General features: G+C 40.5%; 1 protein-coding gene across 1 annotated transcript in view; it reads left to right on the plus strand.

Annotated features, from left to right (window-relative positions):
• The window catches only part of LOC140485652 (serine/threonine-protein kinase 32B-like), a 349,305-nt gene that overhangs the window by 52,442 nt on the left and 271,282 nt on the right, over nt 1–25,581 (plus strand). Inside the window, exon 2 of the mRNA XM_072584023.1 lies at nt 18,786–18,841. Coding sequence (XP_072440124.1) covers nt 18,786–18,841 — 56 coding nt within the window. The remainder of the gene's footprint in view (nt 1–18,785; nt 18,842–25,581) is intronic.

Genomic DNA, 25,581 nt, shown 5'->3' on the forward strand with positions numbered 1-25,581 from the left:
AAGATCTATTTCAAGTGCTATTTCAAGAATGGACTGGTGAGTTACCTATTGACTAATATTTACTAAGTCAGAAGTCACACGACACCAGGTTATAGCCCAGCAGATTTATTTGAAATTGCAAGCTTTTGGAGCGCTGCTCCTTCATCAGGAGAAGTGATGGACCTCTGAGGGGAATTGACCGGGTGGGTGTGGAAAAGATGTTCCCTCTTGCATTAGAATCTAGATTTGGGGGCCATAGCTTAAAACTAAAGGTTTGTCCATTTAACAAAGAGTCTTTGGAATTTATTTCCTCAAAAGGTATTTCATGCATAATTTTCAATATGTTTTATGGCAGGGGTTGATACATTCTGGATTACCAAGGGGATGAAAGGTTCTTGGTCTGCAGGAATGTAGAATTGAGGTTAAAATCGAATCAGCCATGATCTTAATGAATGACAGAGCAGGCTTGAAGGCTCGAGTGGTTTATTTTGTTCTTTGTTCGCAAGAAAATTGACTGCCAAGTTTCCCACATTACCGCAGTGACTACACTTCAAAAAACAATTCCAGACTGGATAGTACCTTGGGGGACCCTGATGTTGTGTAAAGTGCTATGCAAAAACTCAGCATTTTCTGCTTTCAGCTTTTTGTGGATGAAAGGTGATCTAAAATGTTAACTCCATGTTTGAGCTGGTGTGGGTGGGGAGGAGGAGTATCTGATTTGTGATGAGGACCTTATGGGGGGCACTGCAGTACTGAACCCTGTCCATTGCTCGTGTGTCTAGGGTTAAAATTGGGATATTGTATTTGTTGCCTTTTGTGAATTATTTATGAATAGCTGTCTGTGCAGTGCAGTGTGCAGGCTACATGTTTAATCAGGACTGATTTTGACATGGTGTGTGTGCTAATTGATAACCTATTTCTGTAGATTAATAAATTGCTTTTGAACTGCGCTGTGCCTAGAACTCAGTGCCAAATTGGTAATGAAACGAAGGCAGTGGTGATTGAGAGAGCAGTCAGTGTGTGTTCCCTGTGAAAGTTGGGCTGTGGTTGATGGAGCTCAAACATGCATGTTAATCCACCTTAACTGGAAAAGTTGATAACAACTTAAACTTGACAAGGCTCCAAAAGGGCTCGCATTTTTAAAAAAAAACACAGCCCAAAGCTAAAAAAGCATCCTTGAATAATTGCCCCTTGCCAAGGCCCTGCTTCAAATTAAATTCATTATTTTTATTACAATTCAACATTTTTCCTTGGCATTCCATTCTGATTAAAGATGGATTTCTTGTGAAAACTGAATCACTCTTGTTCGCCTGGATCCACAGGAATATTATAAGAGACAGTGTTCTGCAACCTCTAATGGTTCCGTTTATTGGCTGGCCACCACAGAACTGGGAAAAGCTAGTGGGCGTGAGTATGGCTGAGTTTAACGTGGCCGAACTGGTCGTTTTATAGACTGACCTCCTCAGGCTGCACAAAAGGAACCCCAAAGTTTAATTTTCAAAATCATCTCCTGCCCTCTGATCTAGCCTGCAGGTAATGATCTAATGGCCATTGGGTGCCTCCAGTTCATCAGTGGCAAGACTGGGAAAACAAATTTGACTTAGACCTTTTGACTAGTAATGATTCTTATATGGTGCTGCTATTCTCCTGACTTTGTGCTGCTTTGGATGCAGTAAGAATTTCTAAGCCAAGGAGCTGAAGGATAGTATAGAATAAATAGTTACAAAATGGAAGGAGGTCATTCTGGTCAAATCTGCACTAGCTCTTTTTGAAGTGGCAATTTTCCTGGTGCCATTCCTCAGAATCATATGATGCGATATAATGAATATATTAATGTTAATTTAAAAAGACATCTGAGTGAACTTGACAATGTTTGTCATAAATTAGTGTAACAATATGTATAATGGAGGCTGATATCATGACAAAGCAATACCTCAATTTTTAAAATCTTATGATTGTGTTCAAATACCTCCTTATATTGGAATTTCCAACAGCTGTATGGTCCTCTGAAACCACGACACTTCTCTGATTCTTGCCTTTTGCACAGCTCTGGTCTTCTGGTCCACCATTAGTTGGGGTACCATCAGCTGCCTCAATAGCTCTGCCATTCCCTTTCTGTCTCTCACTCCTCTATTAAAAACAAACACTGGTGTCCACGATTTTGGACAATCTCCCAAAGTGGCTCGCTAGCAAGCTTTCGTCCAAATTAAGCTTATGTGAGTTGCCTTGGGATATTTTAACCAATTTTAAAGATGCTATATAAATGCAAAATGCCGTGGCTGTTGCAATTATATTTTCTCTCCCACAAGTCCAAAATGGGTGTAATTACAATATGATACTTTCACAGACAACTTTCATCATTCATACAAAGAGTGAAATTAAAGGGGAAAATAAAAGATATGGACATGTTGTGTCCAGATTATTTTCTTCTTGCCCCAGTCATGTGAGTTGCCTGCTTGTGCCTTTTTCTTTATTTTGATTTCGTCACAACTTTCTAAAAATTTGGATGCAATTTGGAGCAACTCAATTTTACTACTTGCTGTCACATACTTCCCACTTCCGTGTTTTTTTAAAGTTACACACAATGGTAATTACCTCCATAAACATGCTACCCTTTAATAGCATGATCTGACCACTGGATGGCATCATCCTTACTCCATAAATTCTGCAAAACTTTTTGAAAACTTTTCAACTTTTTTTCCCCTCCCTTAGTAATTGAAATTTCTAATTCCCAAAAGAAAGGGTTTTAACCAGTGTTTTATTTGGGGGGACTGGAAAAGACTGATTTCTCAATAAAATGATTAATGTTTGGGTGCTTGATTTAATGACTTGATTAATAATTGTGTCCACCCTTAAATACTTCAGGGTTGTTATTTTTGCCTGAACAAGTGTGTAGAGCCGAATCTTACGGGGACCTGAACCATCTAGGTTTTGATGAGATTTTAGGGTAGAATTGTGTGAGAGGCCTATCTCAATTAGGAGTAATTTACTCCATCTTTTGTGCACCTGCAAGAAGATTTTCTTATGATGCAGTGGCAAGTTGCCAATTAAGAAGGGTTAAACATCTTAATGGCATAATGTCCCTCCTTAGTGTCCACCTTCCTATCTTAGCGAATGTGCCAAGCAAACTAGACATTGAGGGACCTTGACATGCAGGTCAGGTCAGGCACCGGATGACTTCAGCTCACCATGAGATGTTGGCATTCAACATCTGTCCACCCCTCATTGTACCTCTCCAATCCACTCGCGGGTTACTTAGGATGTTTCAGACCTCATCCCTGGCACTGAAAGGCCGAGCTGGGGAGCAGGAACCCAGCTCATGAACTGGACCAGGCTGCGTCCCTGGGCTGCTCACTTGGTCTCTCAGCATTCATTTCACTTGGTGTCTACCTGCCTGATTGCACCATTAGTGACTTGCATTTCTGTGTTGTACCAGTTAGTATGGTCATATAACCAGACAGTGTACCTTGGTGACAAGCTGGCCTCTGTCAAAGGGGCACACATCTTGTACTATGTCAGTCTCTCACCTATACTATCTGCTCAGTAAATGGATTGTACGTGCAGCAAGCAGGCACCTGGTCTTAAAGACTTGGTCATAGAGGAGGCGAGGAGTTAGTCCTCACCAAAGTCTGCAGAGACACCCTTCAGTCATGGGGTCTTGGCACAATAAGTCCATTATCAGTCCATGGATTGGTCACAGGCATCTGGTCAGTGTTTTCAGTCAGGGGGCCTGAGCCTCTAGTTTTGAGTAGTGTGTCACGATCAGTCATGTGGGTCCACAGTGGACTGTCTGGGGTTGAGGGCTAATATGGTCAGGATCAGTTGGGTCTGGGCACTTCTTGTTCTGGGCTGATCGGTTAGATCACTCAAGGGGGTGGGCCACAGTCAGTCAGAGTGCCTCCAGAGAAACTGAGGGGAAAGGGAACAGGCCGCACAAGGGAGGCCACTACTGCAGATAGAAAATAGTTTTTTTGTAGGCTGAGGGGAATGTGAAGGCTGACCATTGTAAAGAGTGTAACTGTATTGGGAAGAGGGGAGGGAGGGACATATGTTCACGGATGTGGAAAACATGGACAAAAAAGCCTCAGTAAATGGGTTAGGTGGGGACCTAGGCAAGTATAAATCCCACCCAGGTTTCCATAGGAAGGGGATCTGGGAATTTGGATCCTCTGTGAACCAGGGGGAAGAAGCTGGAAACTACTGTGGGGGGGGGGGGGGGGTGGAAGTGTGCAGTGTGGTCTTCCATCATGCTGGAAATCAAAACTATGCAACAGGAGTGAAAGTCAGTGTGATTGCAGCCACAGTGGGTGGAGTGAGTGTCTTCACCAGTGAGAGTGGGAACTGCAAGGTTCACCAGCGTGAGCCACAACAACATCACACATACCCCCATACATTGTACACAGCACTGACCTGTGGGGTCCCAAATCCCTGGATCTTAGAGTATTAGCTTCCTGTGAGCTACACATCTCCACGTGTTACTTTGTTCACACCGATATACTTTGCACACAGAGGGCCTGTGATGTTTGACCATGAAGGGTGACGGTATAATCGAACCAATAACCTTAAGAAACTTTGTTCATCTTCTTTCCTCATACTGCAGCAGGCTCTTGACATCGATCCGTGATGCATTCTGCATGGACATGAAGTTTGGCGTTATGCTGGCACAGTTGTATTCAGGGCCACACAACAATCCAAACAAATAGATCATTCACCTTGTGACACATGGAGGAGACTGCACTGACTTACGTGCCACAGAGCAGGCAGCCAGGGTCAGATTCAAAAAGAGATTGCTGGAGAAACTCAGCATGTTTGGCAGCATCTGAGAAAGCCGAGTTAATGTTTCGAATCCAGTGTGATGATGATGCTCCATCAACAAGGTCATGTTGTCCTTAGATTTTTTTTTCCAGGAGATCATAAAAACAACGATTCCAAAACTTTTGGCTTTGGATGAGTTTTAGGGCCAATTTGTTTAAAGCTAATAAATACTGCCTCAGGAAAAAGGCTTTCAAATATAAGAAAAAAAAAACACTTGCTGGTACAATTGCAACATTTAAAAGGCATTTGGATGAGTATATGAATAGGAAGGGTTTGGAGGGATATGGGCCGGGTGCTGGCAGGTGGGACTAGATTAGGTTGGGATATCTGGGTGGCATGGACGGGTTGGACTGAAGGGTCTGTTTCCATGCTGTACGTCTCTATGACTCTATGAAAGGAAAGTGCCCAGTTCTCCCAGCTCAGCTTTTCTCTGGTTTGGTTTAGTTAGCACGCAGTAGTGTTTTGAGGCTGTAGGTCCAAGGAACAGTCACACGGAAGAGGGTCTTCCATGCTGCCATCTCTCTCTCTCTCTCCTGTAAGAACCTGTGTTTGATTTTATCTTTTGAGCCAAGGGGTGTTTATGGGGATTGTTGCAAATAATTGGAGCAGCATCATTAAATTGGGATAATCTGGTGGATTTTCAGATACGTTCTTTAGTATTCTATTCTGGTTTGCTTGTGTTTCATTCAGTAAATAAATTCTGTTTTGTTTATAACTAAGTGGTTTGACCTGCTAACTCACTCCTGGAATATCCACTGTACACTTCCTTAAAACAATTAACAAAGCTAGGGTCTGGGCTACTTTCTTGAAATGTTTTGAGGGATTCTGGCCTGGTCCATAACACCAGTGACCCTGTTTTGTTCTAAATTTTCAGCATCTGCGGTTCTTTTGTTTTATCTAATGCAGGGTCTCTTGTGTTGGCCCATTGGGAAGAGGTTGCCTCTCCTCTGCATCACCACCTCCAGGTTTGTGGCAGAGAATCACAGCTCTATCCTCCTCTTCTCTGACATAGTCAGAGTGGACTGTCTGTCACTGAACAGGAGCAGCTTTGAAGTACCAGCACTCATCCAGGGGCATCTTAAAATGGCCCAGTCACCAACGATGCTGGTCTTTCAGATATTCAGTGAGTGGTGAGTTATCCCTTGAATGATGTGAGGTAAGATGGAGCTGGAACCAGGTGAAATGGTCTCACTAGGGATGGGATCAGTAGTTGAGGTGAGTTTGCTCAGACAATGGCAAGGAATCTCTTGAAAAGACCCTGAAACCTAAATGTAATGGACAGTTAGGCAAAAAAAGAACTCGGCCCAAAAGAACTCATTATACAATGAGCTGTATAACTAATTTTGCTAGCTACATCTTTGGTCACCTGCAATAATATAATGTAACATATTTCTAAGCTCTTCTGTTTCCAGAAGGTAGATTTGAAAAATTATTGGAAGAGAAACTGGAGAATGAAATGCACTAAGCTGAGAGAATGAATATATTTTTTGGTTTCATCACCTGAATAGTAATTTAGCAGAATGGATCATCTGCTCACCAGCTCGATTTGTTATTTGTGAGGTGTTTGACTCTGCAATAGGGAGGTGATCTGTTCCAGGATTTATCCTGAAGATAAAAATGAAAATGTATCCTATTGTCTTTCCACATACTAATGTTAGTTCACCAAAGCAAAACAAAAGTGTTGAGCTGGAGTCAACATTCTGCTGTAATCCTGAATGTTCCAACGAGACTGGTAGTCAGTATGTCTAAGGAAAAGTAGTAAAGCTACTGATGGGGGTCTGGGGTGGATAGAAACACAAATGATTTGAGGAGGAATTGAAGGAGGTTATTGAGCATCACATTTTCTCCTCCATTACCAGACCAAATGTATCCATTGGTGAGTTCATTCCTTACAGTGACAGGTCATATCACTAATCACCTGTCATCCAAAAGGAGAATGAAGTTATGAGATAGTGAAGTAAAATTGAATTGATTTTTAATTAACTTTGTCACATAGCCAACTAAGTACAAAGAAGCTTTTATAAGATGGCGCCATAGGTGGCAACTTAAGTATAAAGGTGCCCAGGTACAGCTTCTTTAGTTACAAGATTAGTTACACTGTAACTAATGTCACCAACACATCTTGCCATCTTAAGTACAAGGTACATAGGTGCAACCCTTAGTTACAGGATAGAGATATGGGGAAAAGTAGTTACATTTACAATTTTACACTGTATAGCCATAGGTCAGAAAAAGAAGAACAAGACAAACATCTCAGTCTGTCTCCAATGACTGTCTGCAGCTGGGACAGTCTCCACATGGTCTGGTTGCTTTCCCAGGGCCAACCGAGCTACTGTCCTGCCTCTGCACCAAGCCTCTGCCACTGACATCCCCTCTGTGGACACATTGGTCACTAGCTTTCCTGCTCCAGCTCACCAACCCCCCTTTGGAGGCTGGGACAGGAAGTCTGAGGCCAAGTGTCTGAGAAGACTGAAGAGGAGGAGGAAAACCACAAAAGGGAGGGAGGATGGAAAGAAAAGGAACAGGCGGAGTGGACAAACTCTGCTGTCACCTTACCGGAATCAGAACCCCGAGAAAAGAAGAAAGGGCAAGTCAAAAAAAAAGGAAAATGTTGGCTCAGGAAAGGAGATGAGCAGCGATGTGTTCTCTGATGTACAGCGTGTATGTGTGGGAGACATTACATACAGAAGTATCTTAAAAAGAGTGGATGTGGCAATCCTCTGCTATGTGACCATAATGTTGCAGCTCGTTTGTTGTCATGTTTTGTTGATTTTAGTTTAAAGCATTTATGGTTCTGTGCATGTGACTCTAGACCCATGATGACGTGGTTGACACTTAATTGTCCTCTGGGCAATTTGAGATGGGCAATAAATGCTGGCCTAGAAGCAACTCACTCTTCCATGAACGAATTTTTAAAGAAGTATGCAAACCGAAACATTTACAGGGAAGCTACTAAGGACTTATGACAGCCACAAATTTTAAGGATTAATCTAGATAAAACAACAAGATATATTTTGAACTAATTGAATTTGTCAAAATGGTTTTGACATAAAAAGAATTCCTCTGCTACTTTTCACAGTTGCAGAAGCTTATTATGTTCAAAATAAAGATTACCCCGAATAAATCCCAGCTTGTGCTGATGTCTCGTATGAACATTACTTGCCACTGGAGTACCAGGTAATGCCATCTCCAACAAGAAAATCTATTTCTCCTTCATATTTGACAGTATAAGCCCTATGGTTCAACTGGAGTGTAACTGAGTCAGTGATAAGTACAATGGCTACAAGAGCAGTTCAGTGGCTTGAAATTCAGTCGGAGCAACTCATTTCCTTACTTCCCAAAGCCTGTCAGCCATCTAGAAGGCACAGGTCAGTGGTTTGATGGAATATTCTCCCATCAGTCTATCTGAGTATAGCTTCAGTGGTGTTCAAGCAACTCAATGCCGTCTGTGACAAAGTAGCACATATCTAGCCTCACATATTGCACTTGCTGGTAGCGGAGCAAGTGTAGGAAAGATGCACTATCATCTGCAAGATGCACCGTTGTAACTTGCAAAGGATCCAACCTGCTATACCATCAAAGCAAAACACATGAATAGGAAAGCAACCACTTGCAAGTTCCTCCCCATGTCATGTATCTTCATGGAATGATATCACTGTATTTTGCCACTGACTCCAAAATCCTGGTACACCCTCCCAAGCAACACTGTGGGTGTGCCTGCACCACATGCATTGCAATGACTGGAGTGATACTGAACACACGGTCTTCCCAAGGGTAATTTGGGATGGGGAATAAATGCCAGGCATGTCAGTGATACACACTTTCTGAAAAGAAAGCTGCTCCTCCGGCAGAGTACCAGAGCAAATTGTATTCTTGCTCATGAATACTCAGCTCAGTTTTCTGACTAACAATGATGAACTGATTATAAGTATGCATTTATATGACACAAGGAGGCAGCTTCTATTGCTAGATCCCTGTTAAAAGGAATGATAGATCAGCAAACCAATAAAGCACAAACGGATGATATAATGGAGCCAGCTCTGGGACCACTATGATAATAGTTCCAGCTCTACTGTGGAACTGGATTCTACATTGATGACAGTCTTTAATAAGCATTCATTTGATATTCTATCAAAACCCAGAGTATATGAACAAAGTAGGCCTAGTTTCTGAATATTGTGATTGTACACTCTGACAGCCAGTGAAAAATGCCATTTTACTTGAGCTGAGAGTTATTGCACTTCAATGTTCAGTCTTTTGGATTGTCCATGCCCTCACATCACATAAGCACCATTAGATTAGCATGTTAGTTGATGTGTTTTACAGTTGTGTGTTTTGAATAACACTGGTCATACACTACCCTACATACCAGACCACCTGAAAACATTACAATTCCAGGAAAAGAAAGCAAATGAATAAAGGAACAAAGTAGCATTTTTTGGGGGAAGGTAATAACAGTTTTAAAGTGCAAGCATTTGAACTTTGCTGATATTTTACATTAACATTCAATTCCCTGTGTATGAAGATGCTTCTTCACGATGATGCAAGATGACCATGGCTTTCTAATGGTCATGGAACTTGGTCAACACACACAGATCTGACACTGTTGTGCTTGTGAAGGGGGCATGGAGTATTGTTGAACCTGCAATCTCATTTCTATAAGAATCACTGGCAGAAGTGAATACAATCAAAAGGAATGACTATGATTCTATTTCCACAACCTAGGACAGTATTGAATGTCAGATAATTTGCTGGAATTACAGGATACTAATGGAAACTTATTGGAAGCTATAGTATTATTGAGAAGGTATATTCCTCTGCATGATCTAATCTTAAAGCTCTCATAGTGTTAAAATAAAACCTTTATGAACACCTAAACTTAGCTTTCTGAATATATCCTCCAGATTGACAGAGGACCTCAGTTGGATAAAGGAAAATGTTTGGGCCAAGTTTTGACATTTGGAAAACCCATTCTGGCTATGATGGATCATAAGTAATTGACAATTGTAAACTTGTGTTGTCGAATACTTCCAGCCAAAACCTCAATGAAACTTAGTTACAACTTGCTAACAATCACTACCCCATGCTGGGATCTTTTCTGATCAGATCCTTTGAGAGACACAGGGTGAGGTTTGATTTCTTCGCTTCGGAAGGATCAATTCCCAGAAATCCTGTGGAGGATTAAAGGGAACACTGCAGATGTTTGGCCTGAAAATGTATATCTGGTCAGGGATTCATCCTTGTTCAGTCCTGATGGTTTCAATCCAGACTAAAGAACCCAATGAGAAATTTGCTGGGTATGGAACTAGTGATTGAATCAGTTACTCAAGTATTATAGACTGATCACAGAAGGGAAATAAAGGTCTCAACATTTTATTCCTATTTCTGAGGGAGACCATGGGCTGTTCTGGCAATGTCATGGAATCAGAATCCTAGGCTAGCATTCTGAATCTCACCAGGGCTGATGATGAACTTGGAATTCCAATAACATCTGAAAGTAAAATGCTAATTGAATAGTGACTTTTATTTTGATAGTTAAAAGAAACACCTACTTGGTTCACTAATGTCCTTTTTGAGAAAATCTGCTGTTTTTACCTGGTTTGCCGTACAGTTGACCCACATGATTCTTTAAATAAGAAATGTTTTAGGGTGAAAGGGGCAACCTTTTTCACACAGAGGGTCGTGCGTGTATGGAATGAGCTGCCAGAGGAAATGGTGGAAGCTGGTACAATTATACCATTTAAAAGGCATTTGGGTAGGTATATGAATAGGAAGGGTTTAGAGGAATATGGGCCAAGTGCTGGCAAATGGGACTGAGTTAATATAGGATATCTGCTTGGCAATGGACGGGTTGGACCAAAGGGTCGGTTTCCAGACTGTACATCTCAATGACTCTATGTATTCAATTTTATTGAGCTGCTACAAGGCCTAGGAAAATGAATGAAAACAGACTACCACACCTTGACCTAGGAAATGCAAACTACAGCAGTGAGCCCTGCCCTGTCAATGCTGCTAGTACTTACCTATTACTGGGTCAAAACTGTGGAACTCCCACCAGCACAGCTCTGTGGATGTTCCTGTACCTATACTACAAGGACTGCAGTAACTCAAAGTAAGCCAGGGATGGCCAATAAATGCAGATCCCAGGAAACATTCCCACATACCTTGAACATATTCAGCATCGTGGCTCTGTGGTTAGCACTGCTGTCTCACAGCAGCAGGAACCTGGGTTTGATTCCACCCTTAGGCAACTGTCTGTGTGGTGTTTGCACATTTTCTCTATGTCTGCATGGGTTTCCTCCAAGTGCTGTGGTCTCCTTCCATAGTCCAAAGCTGAACAGGTAAAGTGGATTGGCCATGGGAAATGTGGGGCTACAGGGATAGGATTGGTCGGGGGTGGGGGTGCTGGGTCTGGGTTGTTTGCTCTTCAGAGGGTCGGTGCGGACTTGATGGGCCACATGGCCTGCTTCTGCCCTATAGTGATTCTAAAAAAAACTCCATAAAAATATATGCACACACAAACCCAAGCAGTAAATCTTGCCTCATGAAGTTTCAAACCATCTGAGTTGTTTTCTTCTTACCATTGATGACGGACCTGCCATAGTTTTCTGTTTCGTTGAAACCTATCACAGCTTCAAAAGGATTAATGATTGCTGCTGACCTTAGTGTCTCAGATACTTGAGGCTGGATTTGTTGATCAGCTGCAGCAGAACTTAAGTATTATTGGGAATTGAACAGAAAGATAGGAAATGAAATTCAAAGTATGAAAATGCAAAATTTTATATAATGGAGACAAAAAGCTCGAGGAGTGGTTCTTGACTTAGATAGAAAGAAAATTAAGGCACTTGGAGAGTAAGGGAATCTTTATTAACAATAAATTTTGTTGGTTGCAATAAGCTCAGTAGCAATTGGGAAAGCAAATTAGAGATTGAGAGGAAATAAGAGGTCAATATTGAGCTCAGCTACTGAGGTAATATTTCCATTTTCCAAATTATTGGTGCGATTGCACTTGCGTAAAGGTATAGATTGTCGATAGATCTGATTACCTCAGTGCAAACAAGTCATTGTAGCTATTGAAAGAATACAGAAGGGAGCAATTGTATAAACTGAACATTTCTTCATTGGAAAAGAGAAAGTTGTTGTATGTTCCCTGTGTTGCATGTGTAGCTATCATGAATTTTCAACTCACCATGTAGAAGGGTTACTGCCACCATCCTCTTTAAATGTAGGGATTTAAATGGCTGCCCTGTGTGGTAGAAGATAGTGAATTACTGGTCTAACCCGAAGACGCTGTTGTATTTATCAAGTATCAGTTTATTGCACCTTAGCAATTAGTGACAGGTTACTGTTGATGAGATAGACAGAGTCCCTCTTGAGGTGCAGTGGTAGTGTCTGTACCCCTGGATTGAGAGACCCAGATTTAAGTCCCACTTACTCCAGAGGTATGTAATAACATCTCTGAACAGGTTGATTCAAAATCGGTTAAAGGAAAATCTGTGTCTATCTCAATGTTACAAAGATCCTTTGGCCCATCGAGTCTGCATCAGTCAAAAACAACCACTGAGCTATTTTCATCCCATTTTCCAGCACTTGGCCAATAGCCTCGTACACCTTGGCATCAAAATGCACATCTCAATGCCACTTTAGTATTTATGTGAGTTTCTGCCTTGACCACCCTTTCCTGGCAGTGAGTTCTGGTTTCCCACCACTCTCCGAGTGAAAACATTTCCCTCACATCCCCTGTAATCCTCCTGTTCCTTTAAATCTATGCTCTTTGATCATTGATCCCTCCACCAAAGAATTCCTTTCTGTCTATGCCCCACATTATTTTATTTATCTCAATCATGCTCCACTCACTGTCCCCACCACTCCCAGAATCCTCCACTCCAATAAAAACAACCCAGACTGTCCAATCTCTCTTTGTAATTAAATCTCTCCAGCCCAGACAACATCCTGGTTAATCTCCTCTGCACCCTCTCCAGTACAATCCCATCCCTCCTATAATGTGGATTCCAGAACTGCACAGGTACTCTAGCTGTGGTCTAACCAACATTTATACAGTTCTGGCATAACTATTCCCTCCTCTTAAACTCTCTGACTCAGCTAATGAAGGTAAGTATCCTATATAGCCTCTTAATCACTTTGTCTCGCTGTCCTGCTACCTTAAGGAACTGGTGAATATATATACCGAGATCCCTTCTGATCCTCTGTACTTCCCAGGTTCTTACTTTTGTCATGTATTCCCTTGTCTTGTTTGACCTGCCCAAGTGCATGGCGTCACAATTATCCGGCTTGAATTCCATTTGCTACTAATTGGCCCAGCAGATCATCCTATATGTATCCTCCTGTAATCTAAGGTTATACCTTTCCTAATTTGCACCTTGATAATTTTCGTACCATCTGAAAATTTAATGATCAACCTCCTACATTCAAGTCTGATTCATTTAGTTTATTATGTATATGTACTACAAATGGCTAGGGTTGTAACACGGATCCCTGCAGGAACCCAACTGTCATAAAAACATCTTTTGACCATCATCCTCTGCTTCCTATCATTCAGCCAATTATGGATCCAATTAGCTCAATTTCTTTGGATGCCATTGGCTCTTGCCTTCTCTATCAGACTTCCTTACAGGACCCTATCAGGAACCTTGTCAAAGTCCAAGTAAACGGCACCAAATGGATTGCCCTCATCTACACATCTAGTCATCTCTTTAAAAATTGAAACAAGTTGGTCAGACATGACTGCCCATTATCAATACCAATAGCAATGGGTTGTTTTTGATTAATGCTTCTATTTAATATCCTAAGATGTTCTGCTCACAAGCCCATAAGTCGTCATCATAGTCATTTGTGCTTATGGCACTATGTTATTTCTTTCAGACCCATATACAACACTCTTTGTTCTTTGGGTCTTCTACATTCCTGATGGGTATGTTTCTTCTCTTGATTGGAGCTGATTCCATGTACATCATTAATCCCAACACAGAATATTGGATTGGCGCATGGAAGTGTCACCAGTGTCTACCATCAGCAGGAAAATTAATCAGGGTGAAATTCTTCCAACATTTGACTAAAAGAATGGACCTTTCTTTTTCATCTAGACCGAAATAGAATTTTCAATCACACTCTTTGGATCTTGTGTAATATGGGTACCAGTCATTGAATGACCACTCAGAATCAGTAATGTCTTCTCTGATGCATCTTCATGACAGGCTCCAGTACTGTCTGTGGTCTGTTCACCTTTGACAAGGAGAAAGGTCCTGTGCTGACACAGCAAATGAAAAATAGCCATCTTTTGTTTTTAACAATCAGGGGAAATCTTGCAGGAGTCTGAGCAATGTGGGCTCGGGTGTGATTTGTGGAAGAATTGGGTGAGAAGTCTGACAAGACTGCTCTGGGCATCTGGAGTATTTCGCTTCTGTCAAGTTGTGAGGCAGATTCCTTGCGTGGCAATGCAAGCTGCCGATCAAGGGAGATTGTAGCTTGCTAATCACCTTTATTAATGCTATAACCCACCCTGTTAGTATGCAGTTTCTGTGTTACACACGCACCAAACATGCTAGACATTGAGAATTCTCAAAATGGAAATCGGAGTGGGTACACGGTGATTTTGGATCGCTGTTGCTCTGAAAGGCCTCCATGTTGTGTCAAACATCTTTGGAACCGACCATACATTTCTCGGACACAGACATTGGCATCTGACATGTTCCAGCCTCTTACACTTCAATGCTGTGCCCCAGGCAGTAACTCTTGTTGAAATGCTGCATAGAGGACACTGTGTGTTCAGAGACACACATCCAGGTCTGGCACTGGGCAAAATTGCATTTCTAGGCTTTGCGCTTGCAGTCAATGACTCTAAGCCTAACTGGATGCTTGCAGCATCCCTACCATACAGTACCTTGATTTGCCTTTTTGCACTTTGCTCCTCAAAAAGATGTAAATGTAATTCTATATTGCCATGCTGTATAGTACAGACACTAAACCCAGGTAGCTCGTTGGTCTGGGGGAAGAGGATGCTCTCCATCAGCGCTATCCTGTTCAGCTGGCCTCCCATGTCACTGCCTGCTCTACAGGGTGCTAATTTTCCCTGACTTCCATCGCCAGAGCAAATGGCAGAAACCATACACGACATCTTTGATTGATTTGTGCACCTAGCCAAGCACTATGGGCTTTTAAGGGTGGTGCCACTACAAAGGCACTTGCAGAGGATGTCTGATGAGTGACAAGTTGTTCTGGGAACAGTACATGTTAAGGTGTGGCTAGAATTGACATGAGGGTCATCTAGGGGTGGGTGGGTATTTGATGAGTTGACAGTACTCCAAATCTCACTATTGCCCACCTTAAGGTTCCCCCCGTTGGTATTTTACAGCAAGAAATCTGCTGGGACTCACTAGAAATCCTCAAAAAACTTCATGGAATTTGCACTTAGCCAAAACAATGCAAATGTCACCCCAATGTGACTCAGTTTGAATTTCTTCAGGGCTCTGAATCCACAAGTTTTGAAACTCTCTTCAGGTGGGACTTGACAGAGGTGTTGGTGTTTTGATCCTCAGGCGATAAAAAGACTTGGATGGTCCTTCCATGGTTGGTTTCTTTGGCAGTGATTGTCACTTCACCCCATTAAAGAATGCCATCTGAAACTTTAGTTTTATCTTGGGCACCAAGGGCCTTCATTGTCACTATTCCCTTTGTTGTTTAACAGCAAATGGACCACAATTGAAAATAAGCGGAAGCACTTCAGTTGCCCTGAGCCTCCTGAAATCATCATCCTGCCACTTTTCGAATGGCTTTTAGAATGCATTGTGGGAGATACAGAGGGGTTAGCTGAAAGAACACTTTGGAATAAACATTAAGGGAGTTAACGGTTGCTCCAAGTAGTAGGGAGAGATTATTGGAGTTGTTTTTCAGACAAATTATTTTGTCACTGATGCCTTCTATGCAGAAAGTGGGAGAATGGTTTGTGGTCTGAAGCATTGCTCTTTTAGAGAAGAGCTACATGGTAGCAGATGCCTGAATTGAGTTTGTTCACAAAGACAGAGTGGAATTTGAGTACTCATTTGGCAGCTAGTTTGTTGTTTCTTGTTTTTTTTTTAGGAATACCAGTTAACAAACTGGCTGTATAATTCAGCCAGTTCAGGCGCCAGGTTCTCCCAGAAAAAAAGCAGAAACCAACAGCAGCAGGAACACATCGACTGTGGTCCAGCCAGCACAGAGCCAGTTCCCTCGACTGAAGAGTTTCTTAGTCTCCTGGTTATTTTTTTTGGGGGTGGGGGGTGGGGGTAGATCAGGCAGTTTAGAAATCAGTTCTCAATAAAAAACGGAATCCCATTTAACAAAACTGGCTTTGTAAACCAGCCAGTTTAGGAATCCAGTTCTTCCAAATAAAAGCCAAAACCTACAGTAACACACTGACTGTAGCCCAGCCAGCACAGAGTCAGGGGATTCCCCTAGACTTGAGGGGATTCTAAATCTCCTAGGTATATTGGTCAGCCAGGGCTTTCAGGTTAACAGTAGCACACTGACTGTGGCAGCTAGCTCTTATCACAATCAGCTGTTGGGTTTTCTTGAGTTGAGATCCTAATTATCTGGCATGGGGTGTCATTCAATTATTGTGCTTCTAAGGGCTTTGTAAACATTACCTTAGTGAAGTAGTCCTGACTGTATCTGTTCATAAGCAACTTGGGTTAGCAATGAGAAAGGCGTAAAGGATTGCCAATGTCTGTATTAAGTCTAGTATCACTATGTTGGTCTTCCCAATCTTCTTCTCCCTCAAAATAGATGAACAGCAATGAGGACTTGAGGTACATGCACAGGAATTGTTCTACTTAGAAAAACTTGAGAGGAGATTTGAGAGAAATCTTGAGGGATCTGAGAGAACTTTTCAAAGAAAATGTCTAAAAACATTTTACAAAGTGTCCGTACAAAAATAATTATGTAAAATATGTAGATCACTTCTGGATTTCTTTATGGGTGGAAACATTATAATCCAGTAGCAACCGTCCCAGAGTCTACACAGCATCCACTATTTCTAGAATGACTCTCTAATGTAGTCTAAGGTGTGGATTATTTGTCTTTTAATCCCATCAGTTTCTCCAACATAATCTCCCTACTAATTCTGATTTACTCCAGTTCCTCCCTTGTACCAGATCCTGTGTTCCTCAAGATCTTTGGGACACATTTTGTGAAGACAAAATCAAAGTATGTATTTAATTGATACAGCATGGAAACAGACCCTTTGGTCCATCCAGTCCATGTCTACCATAATCCCAAACTTGGTCCCACCTGCCTGTGCTTGACCCACATTCCACCAAATATTTCTTAATCATGTACTTATCTACATGTCCTTTAAACATTGTAACTGTACCCACATCCACCACTTCCTCTGAAAGTTCGTGCCACACACAAACCACTCTGTTTAAAACAAAAGCCTCTCATGGAATAAACTTCCTGAGGGAGTGGTGAATGTGGATACATTTACAGTATTTAAAAGTAATTTGGATGGATTCATGAACAGGTTTTGAGGGATATGGTCCAGGAGCAGGCAGGTGGGACTAGTTTAGTTTGACATTATATTTGGCATGAACTTGTTGGACCAAAGGGTCTGTTCTCGTGCCATATGATTCTGTGATTCTGTCTTTTTAAAATCTTTGTTAAATCTTCCATTTGTTTAAATTTCCCTTGTTTCTCAATGTAAGGGATCTACATTGGTCTTCACTAATCTTTTTCTCTTCAGATATCTGTAGTTTCTTTTACAATCACTTTGTATGTTTCTTGGAAGCTTACACTGTTAGTACCACAGTGTCGGCATCGATATAAGGCAGATTAGGATTGTTTTCGAATCTTCTCTGATATATCCAGCAGATTTACTCCAGCAAGTAATCAACAATTTCAAGGGAGGCAATAAAAAATAAAGAAGAAGAGGTACAGTCACAGAGAAATGATCCTGGAATTAAAATTTTGTCTTAGAGAATTATTACAAAACTGATTGAAACAAACCCCTACAATTTAGATTTTCTGACGCTATCATATTTGGTGCTGATAGCAGCTACAGACATTCAAATGCTTTCAGAAAAATTACAGTTAAGTTTCAATGTCATTGTGAAATTACCTGTTTCATGTTTGATCAACATGGTTCAATTTTGATCTTGTTTCTTTGCATATGGTTAACTCAGATAAGTAATGAGGAGCAGGTCAACTCGAAAGTGGTCCGTGCCTTCACCTGTCGCCTCATTCTTAATTTACATGTTATTTTTGGTAATATCCCCTCAAACAAAAGGTCAGTTTCCGAATATATCCAACTAGTACTTTGCTCCATTTCTACCTTCATGCTTTGCACCGTAACTGTCACTATGATGTTCAGTTGATTTGAGTCCTGAATAAAAAAACATTCCAGTACTCAACATTTGCATGACTGAAGCTACTCTTTAGAATGAGTGTCCCCTTGGCACTGATTCCATCTCCTGTCCTTGGAGCTTGCTCCAACTTGAACCAGATAATGAACCACTATGGGGTAGTCGGCTGAGCTTTGAATTCCCACATCTGATTCAACATGAAGCCTGCTCTCTTCTACCTGTAGGACATCACTTGTCTGTGTTTTTATCTCACAGTCACTCAACCTTCAAATGCATTTTTTTTTTGGTCAGAAGCTTTTCCATCCCTCTCCTAACATTCAAAACTCTTTTCAATGTGTACTTTTTCCAATCGTGACCACCATCACTTCTCCTCGTTTTATCATTTGATGAGTTCACTCCTGCTCTACAGTGTCTTGAGACATGTTTTTGTTGCCTGTAAAACACTTGTGTAAATTTCACTTTTTTTTATAAAGTGAAGAAAAGCAGCTTCAATGTTACTGTTGGCAATAGTACTATACTCCTTTCATAATCTTTGAATTTACTCCAAGTTGTATGTTTATATCTTTTAAATGTATCTTAAAAGTAGTGCCATTTTAATGGTGCAAGTTTTGTTTTCTCTTGTTTTTCATTTTACAGTTAACTTTGACCACTTTCAGATCCTTCGAGCAATTGGAAAAGGAAGCTTTGGAAAGGTAAATGATGTTTTCATGCTTTTCAGTGAAACAATAATTAATTGACCCAAATCTTCTAGTCTCCAGATGGTTTATGACTGCCATACCCCCAAGATAAGCTATGATATTCCTTAGAGGTCCCTGTGAAAGTACATTATAGGAATTGCATGGAAAATTCGAATTTCCATTGGGAAATATCTCCTGACGTCCTGACTGAGGTAGAGAGACTTGAGATGATTCTGTCATAAAGGTAATGGTAAATAGAAAGTTAGTCTACATGTGTAAACTCTTGGATAACAATACAACTGATATTCAGATAACTCAGATTGACCCACCCATCTACTTCCTGACACTCTAATTATACTCTGTTAATACCTTAACTCTCTCCAACCCAAGTACCTGACCGTGACAACATTTCCCACCAGCCCATTGTCCAACCCACCTCACCCATGTGCTAACCTATGTACCTCATCCATTCACAACCTTACCCACCAGCCATTCTACCCATCTTGACTACTATCCATCTGCCAACGTGCCACACCACCTTTATGGACATATATAATCTATTCTACCTCCTTAACCACTCTGCCTCCTTTTAACCACATGTCCATTCACCTTGTTCTCTTACTCACCCTTTTCCCTGATGCACTTACCTTCTGTCTCACTTTTTAAGAAATTTTAGGTCACTTAAAGCTATGTATCTATTGAGATAGGTCAGCTATGGCCATAGAAATGGGAATGTGGCTTTTGTGTGAATTTGTTTTGTGATGCTTCCTTTGGAAGTTTTCTGCTTGGAGTCCATTCTGAAAGAGTCTCGATTAGAAAACGGCTCTGATCATTTGGAGAAAGAGAGCCCTATGTTCTTTTGTCTAATCAGGTTTAGAAATAGGTTTCCAACTCTGATCAGAAGATTTGGGCCAATGATGTTGTTTAATCATTAATAGCATTTGGATGTATGTGAATAAAGATTACCTACAAAATGAATAATGTAGGAAAAGATGATTCACTTAATTTTTGTCTGCACTGTAAAAGTTGCACCATTTAGAAAGTTTAGGCTAATTTATTCTTCCGAATTACGATAAGTGTTTATGATAAGAATTGTCCACATGTTTGGGAATCCCAAACAAAGTAATTAAATTTTCGATTGATAAATAAAAAATGAACTGCACATACAGCAACAGAAGGAAATTCAACTTCAATATTTGTATATGCCTTGGAATAAGCTGTCCCTTCTGTGCACCAGTTGATATAATGCAAAAACAATAAAAAGAGTAGTGAGTAATTTTGATCATTTTGAGCACATCAAGCTCTCATTTACTGCTTCCTGGTTATCTGCAATAATGGTAAAGAGCCTGGTTTAAAAACTCTGACTTCAGCACCATGGAAACAGCAGCAGCACTGACGTGGAGAATTGTCATCAGGCTAGAGAAAGAAAATAAGCCCAATCAATAGCAAGCAGCTCTACCAAGGGACTTGGAAACTTAGTCCCTTGAGCCTGTTCTGCCATTCAGTGAGCTCATGGTTGATCTTCAACCTATCATGGCAAAGGGCAAGCTGCACACAACGTATTCTGGATAGAGAAAAAATTGTTTGTCAGCCCCATCTCGTTGTGAAAGTTAACGTTCTCAGTAAGCTACCTAAAAGTACTGCTTGTAACTACAGGACAAAAGCCTAGAAGCTCCATTAATATGTGCAGTGAGTGATTAAATTCATGCAGACTTCCAGACTTTGATGATGCGGTAAATTGCAAACCTTTGCACTGAGCTCCGAATTAACTAGCAGTGGAACATTTTGTGACATTAATCTAGGTCAACATTATTGGCATTTTGAAGAATAGGGGTAAAGTGAGCAAGTTAACATGGATTTGTAAAAGAAAATTTATGCCTCAGTAGTTTTATTGAATTCTTTGATAAAGTAGCAGTTTTTGTTGTTGAGGATAGTCAATGTGGTGATGTGTGCACATGGAACTTTCAAATATGGTGATGAAGTGCCACAAAATGGACTTGTAAACAGAATGAAAGCTCATGGCATTATGGGTATGACATTGGCTGACAGACAGGAAACTGAAAGCTACATGCAGTTATTTTTCAAACTGTAGATCTGCATACAGTGGTCTGTTTTGACATTACATTTAATGAACTGCACTTGTGTTTTAGAGGAAATGAATTCAGTGTTTGTAGATTATATCAAAACCCAAGGTAGGAAACAATGAGATGGAATGGGCCGTAACAGACTTCAGGAGGACAGGATCAGACATGAAGTAAGTAGACGTATGGGGCTGAATTTTCCAGTGGGTGTTGGGACCATAAACTTTGGGCCCATACAAGGATTCACACCCCACCCATGTCATCAGTGCGCATGCTAACAGAACCTTTGTGAATGGGTTATTGTCTAACACCTGATCAGAATGTTTTAAAAGTCTAACTTAAGCCACCAGCAGGTGTAGATCATGATCACTCTCGTATTCTGCATTACCTTTTACTTATTTGATGATATGGAGGCCAATATACCCCTTCCTTGAACCTGCTCCTCCATTCAATATGTTGAGGGCTGATCTGACTACTCCACATTCTCATCCAGCTCCAAACACCTTGCAACCCTTGATCTATCAATCGTTCCTTAAAAATGTTCAAAGACTGCTCTTTCACACCATTTTGAGGAATAGCGTTCAAAAGACTCACGACCTCCTGAGATAAAATTTCTCATAATTTAAGAAATGGACTCTCTATTTTTAAATAATGCTCTCTAGTTCTCAATCCTCCCACAAGAGAAAGCACCTTTTTCATATTGTCCCTGTCAGGACTTCTCAAGATCGTTACATATTTCAATTACGTTGTGTCTTCCTTTCCTAAACTCCAGTGGATAGGAGTCAAGCTGTCTGATCTTTCATCATCATGCAAATTTCCCATTCCAGGTGTTAGCATAGCTAACCTTCTCTAAATGGTTTACATAGATTTATATCCTTGTTTAAAGAAGGAGACCAGTGCTGTACACGTACTTCAGCTGTAGTCTCACCAATGCCCTGAATAACTAAAGTATAACTTCCCTGGTTTTGTTCAATTCTCTTGCAGCTTTTCTAATTACTCGCAATCCCTGCGTATTAACGTTTTGTGATACGTGCGCTAGGAGACCCAGATTCCTCTGCATTTCAGAGCTCTGCAATCTTTTACAATTTAAAAACTTATTTTATTCTCCCTGCCAAAATGGACTCTCATTACATTCCATTTTCTAGACCTTCGTCCACACTCATTGTTATCCCATTGTAGTCTCCTTATGTCATCTTTTCAACTCACTTTCCCAGCTATCTCGATGTCATCAGCATAGTTAGGAATCATACATCTGTCCCTTCATCCAAGTCATTTATTTAAATTGCAAAAAGTTGATGTTCCACACAGATTCCAGTGACACACCTGTTATGGACCAGACCAGATCTCCTCAAAGTATTTCAAAAAAAGTAGCCTGGACCTTTACTTTGCTAGTTGTTTTAAGCAGGTGTAGAGTGGATATTCCAGGAATGATGCAACCAGCCCAACCACTTATTTTTAAACAAAATAGAATTTATTTGCAAGATTACCAAATTAAACACAAACAAGGGAACAGAATATAAAATAACTTTACCTATCAGAAAACCCAACAGACCGTCCCAACTTAATGATGCTGTTCCAAATACTTGCAACAATCCCCTAAACACTCCTTGACACAAAAGGTCAAATCCATCACAGGTTCTTACAGGAGAGGTGAGAGGGAGGATTAGCATGGACCTGCTTCTTTGGGTCCAGCAGCTTCACCACTGACTGCCTGCTAAAATCAAACCAAATCAGAGAAAAGTTGAGCTGGGAGAACTGGCCACTCTCCTTCCATTGTAAGAATGTTTTTTTTAAACTTAAAAGATTCATCAAGTAGATTAAGCCAGATATTTCTGAGTCATGTCTTTATGACCTCCTGGGGAAAAAAAACAAGGACAACCTAACCTTGTGAAAGAAGCAGCATCATCATGCACCATTTGTTACACCTTGCACGCCAAAAGATTACTGTTTATGCCTCCTGTCTTGTTCCTTGTTAGCTAACCAAGTTTTTACTTTGCACAATAACATTTCTTATGATGCCTGATAAAATGCCTTCTGGAGATCTAAGTAAATTACATCCATCATTCCCCCTTTATCCACAGTACTTAATACTTCCTCAACAAATGAGTTGAGTAAATTGATTAAACATGATTTTCTTTTCACAGAACCATGTTGACTATGTAATTACCTTGATAAGTGCCCCAAAATAACGCATTTAACAATAGCTTCTATCATTATCCTGATATATTAAATTAACTGGTCTAAGGTTGCTCAAGTTCATTTTCCATTTTGAATGAAGGGGTTACATTTACTATTTTCTAATCTAATGGAGCCTTTCCCCAAATCTGGTGAATATTTGAAAATTTAAATCAAGGAATCCACTATCTCTCAAGCTGTTTCCTTTAATACCCTTGGCTGACGTTCATCAGGACTCAGGACTTCTCAGCTTGCAGCTCAAACGATTTGCTCAGGACCACTTCCATTGTGATGGACTTTTCTTCAATCTTCCATTCTTTCCAATCCTGACCTGCTTCCTTTAGGGTTTTTTCTTAGTTGTATCGCCTACATGAAGACCAATATAAAAGTCTAGTTCATTTCATCTGCCATCTCATTATCTTCCCAGGCTCACTTTCTATAGCACCAATGTTCACTTTATTAACACTTTTTTTGTGTTTTAATTATTTATCTAAACTCTTACTATCTGTTTTTAGATTTCTAGCTAGCTTTCTGTCTGCTCTATTTTTCAGTCTTTTAGTCACTTTTTCCCATTTATTATATTCTATCTTATCTTCTGACTTGCCAGTTCAGTTCTGGTGTCTTTTTACTTTAAGTTTCACACTTTCATTAACTTTTTCAGTTAATCATGAATGGCAGGTGGCCCCTTGGAAATTTTCTTCCTCAACAGTTTCTATCAATTCTTTTTATTCTGAAATATCACCTTAATGTCTATTTCTCTCTCTCGCATGCACTGTCTCTCAAATTGTATTTAGAATTTAACCATATTATGGTCACTGCAACCTAAGGACACTTTTACTTTAAGGTCATTAATTAATCCTCACTCATTGCACAATAACAGTTCAGTTATAGCCTGCTCTGCAACTCCAGAATGTGTGGTTCAGAGATACTTAAGTTTATGCATCAGAGGAATATAGGAAGTGAGTATGCAGATACAGAAAGCAACTAGGAAGGCCCTTATTGCAATGGGATTGGGCTATAATGATAAATAAGTCTTGTCACAATTGATTTGGAGGTACCAGTGTTGGACTGGGGTATACAAAGTTAAAAATCACACAACTCCAGATTATAGTCCAACAGGTTTATTTGGAAGCATTAGCTTTTGGAGTGCTGCTCCTTCATCAGTGCTTCCAAATAAACCTGTTGGACTAAAACCTGGTGTTGCGTGATTTTTAAACTTGTCACAATTGAACAGAAATTGGTGAAACCACACCTGAAACAGTGTGAACAGTTTTGCTTTCAATATTTAAATAATAATGTTCTTGCTTTGGAGACTGCACAGAGAAGATTCTGTCAATTCGCTCTTGGGTGCACAGGTTGTTCTGCGATGAAAGGCGGAGGAAATGGGGCATGTACTGTCCAGAGTTTTGAAAAGTAACAGGGGATCTCATCAAAACTAACAAAGACTTTGAAGGGGCTTGACAGGGTAAATGCTGAATGGTGGTTTTCCTGGGCTGGGGAATCTCAAACATGGAGGCTCTGCATTAGGGGTCAAACATTTTCAGGAGTGAGATGAGGAGAAATTTATTTATCCAGAGGATTTTGAATCTTTGGAATTCTGTAGCCCAGAGGGCTGTGAGCACTCTATCACTGAATACATTTTAGGCTGAAAAAGACACTGTCATCCACCTAGTACGCTACTCCTTCACCTTAGTGTTATTTTAGCCCTGAACTGCCACCTTATCCACTTATTTACTTTACCTACTTGTCTCAATACTTATCAAAATGGTTGAAGAACTTCTAAATATCAGGATATGGCACTTACTTTAAAAAAGGGAGGCATAGTTTCAGAACCAATCCTCTCCTCTGCTGGCTGTGAGGATTCATGGATTTGTCTGTGCAGCTTCGACTAGGAAGGCTCTAATCTAGAATTAAAACTGGACCACCAGGTCGGTGGGCAATTTTTATTCTCAAGCTGGATTAAACAAGAGTTCTGACTCCAATCAGATGTTTCAGGCCAGTATCTTTCCCAAATCAGTTTCCATATGTATTCAAAGGTTCAATTTCTCCTTAGATTTCACCTTTAATTTCAGATTTTCATCACTGATAAGTTTGTATCCTCTGCACAACTTCAATCCAATTCTTGCAGAAATGATACATTATTTACCAAAGATTCTAGCCTCAGTTGCTCAAATGTTATTATTCAATCCCATCTTCAACCACTTAGTTTGGAAGATAGAGGCTTGTCAGTCTAGCGTGGATCAGAAAGGCTAACAGGTTGGAAATGATGTGATGTAACTTTCTCAACTTGTTCATCTATATCTATCTATCTATCTATCAATCCACCATCAAATAACTGTTCATTTCACATAAACCTCAATCCATCTGCTGCTGTGCCACGTGTTGTCTTGTTGTGCAAGGTTTCTCTTCCAAAAATTGGGAAGTATGTTTTCTTATTTTAGCTGCATGCTCTCAGGATAGCATTAAATTCTTTACTGTAGGCAAAAGGCAGGCCATAAA

The sequence above is a fragment of the Chiloscyllium punctatum genome, chromosome 14 (genome assembly GCF_047496795.1).
Source record: "Chiloscyllium punctatum isolate Juve2018m chromosome 14, sChiPun1.3, whole genome shotgun sequence".
Taxonomy (NCBI): Eukaryota; Metazoa; Chordata; class Chondrichthyes; order Orectolobiformes; family Hemiscylliidae; genus Chiloscyllium; species Chiloscyllium punctatum.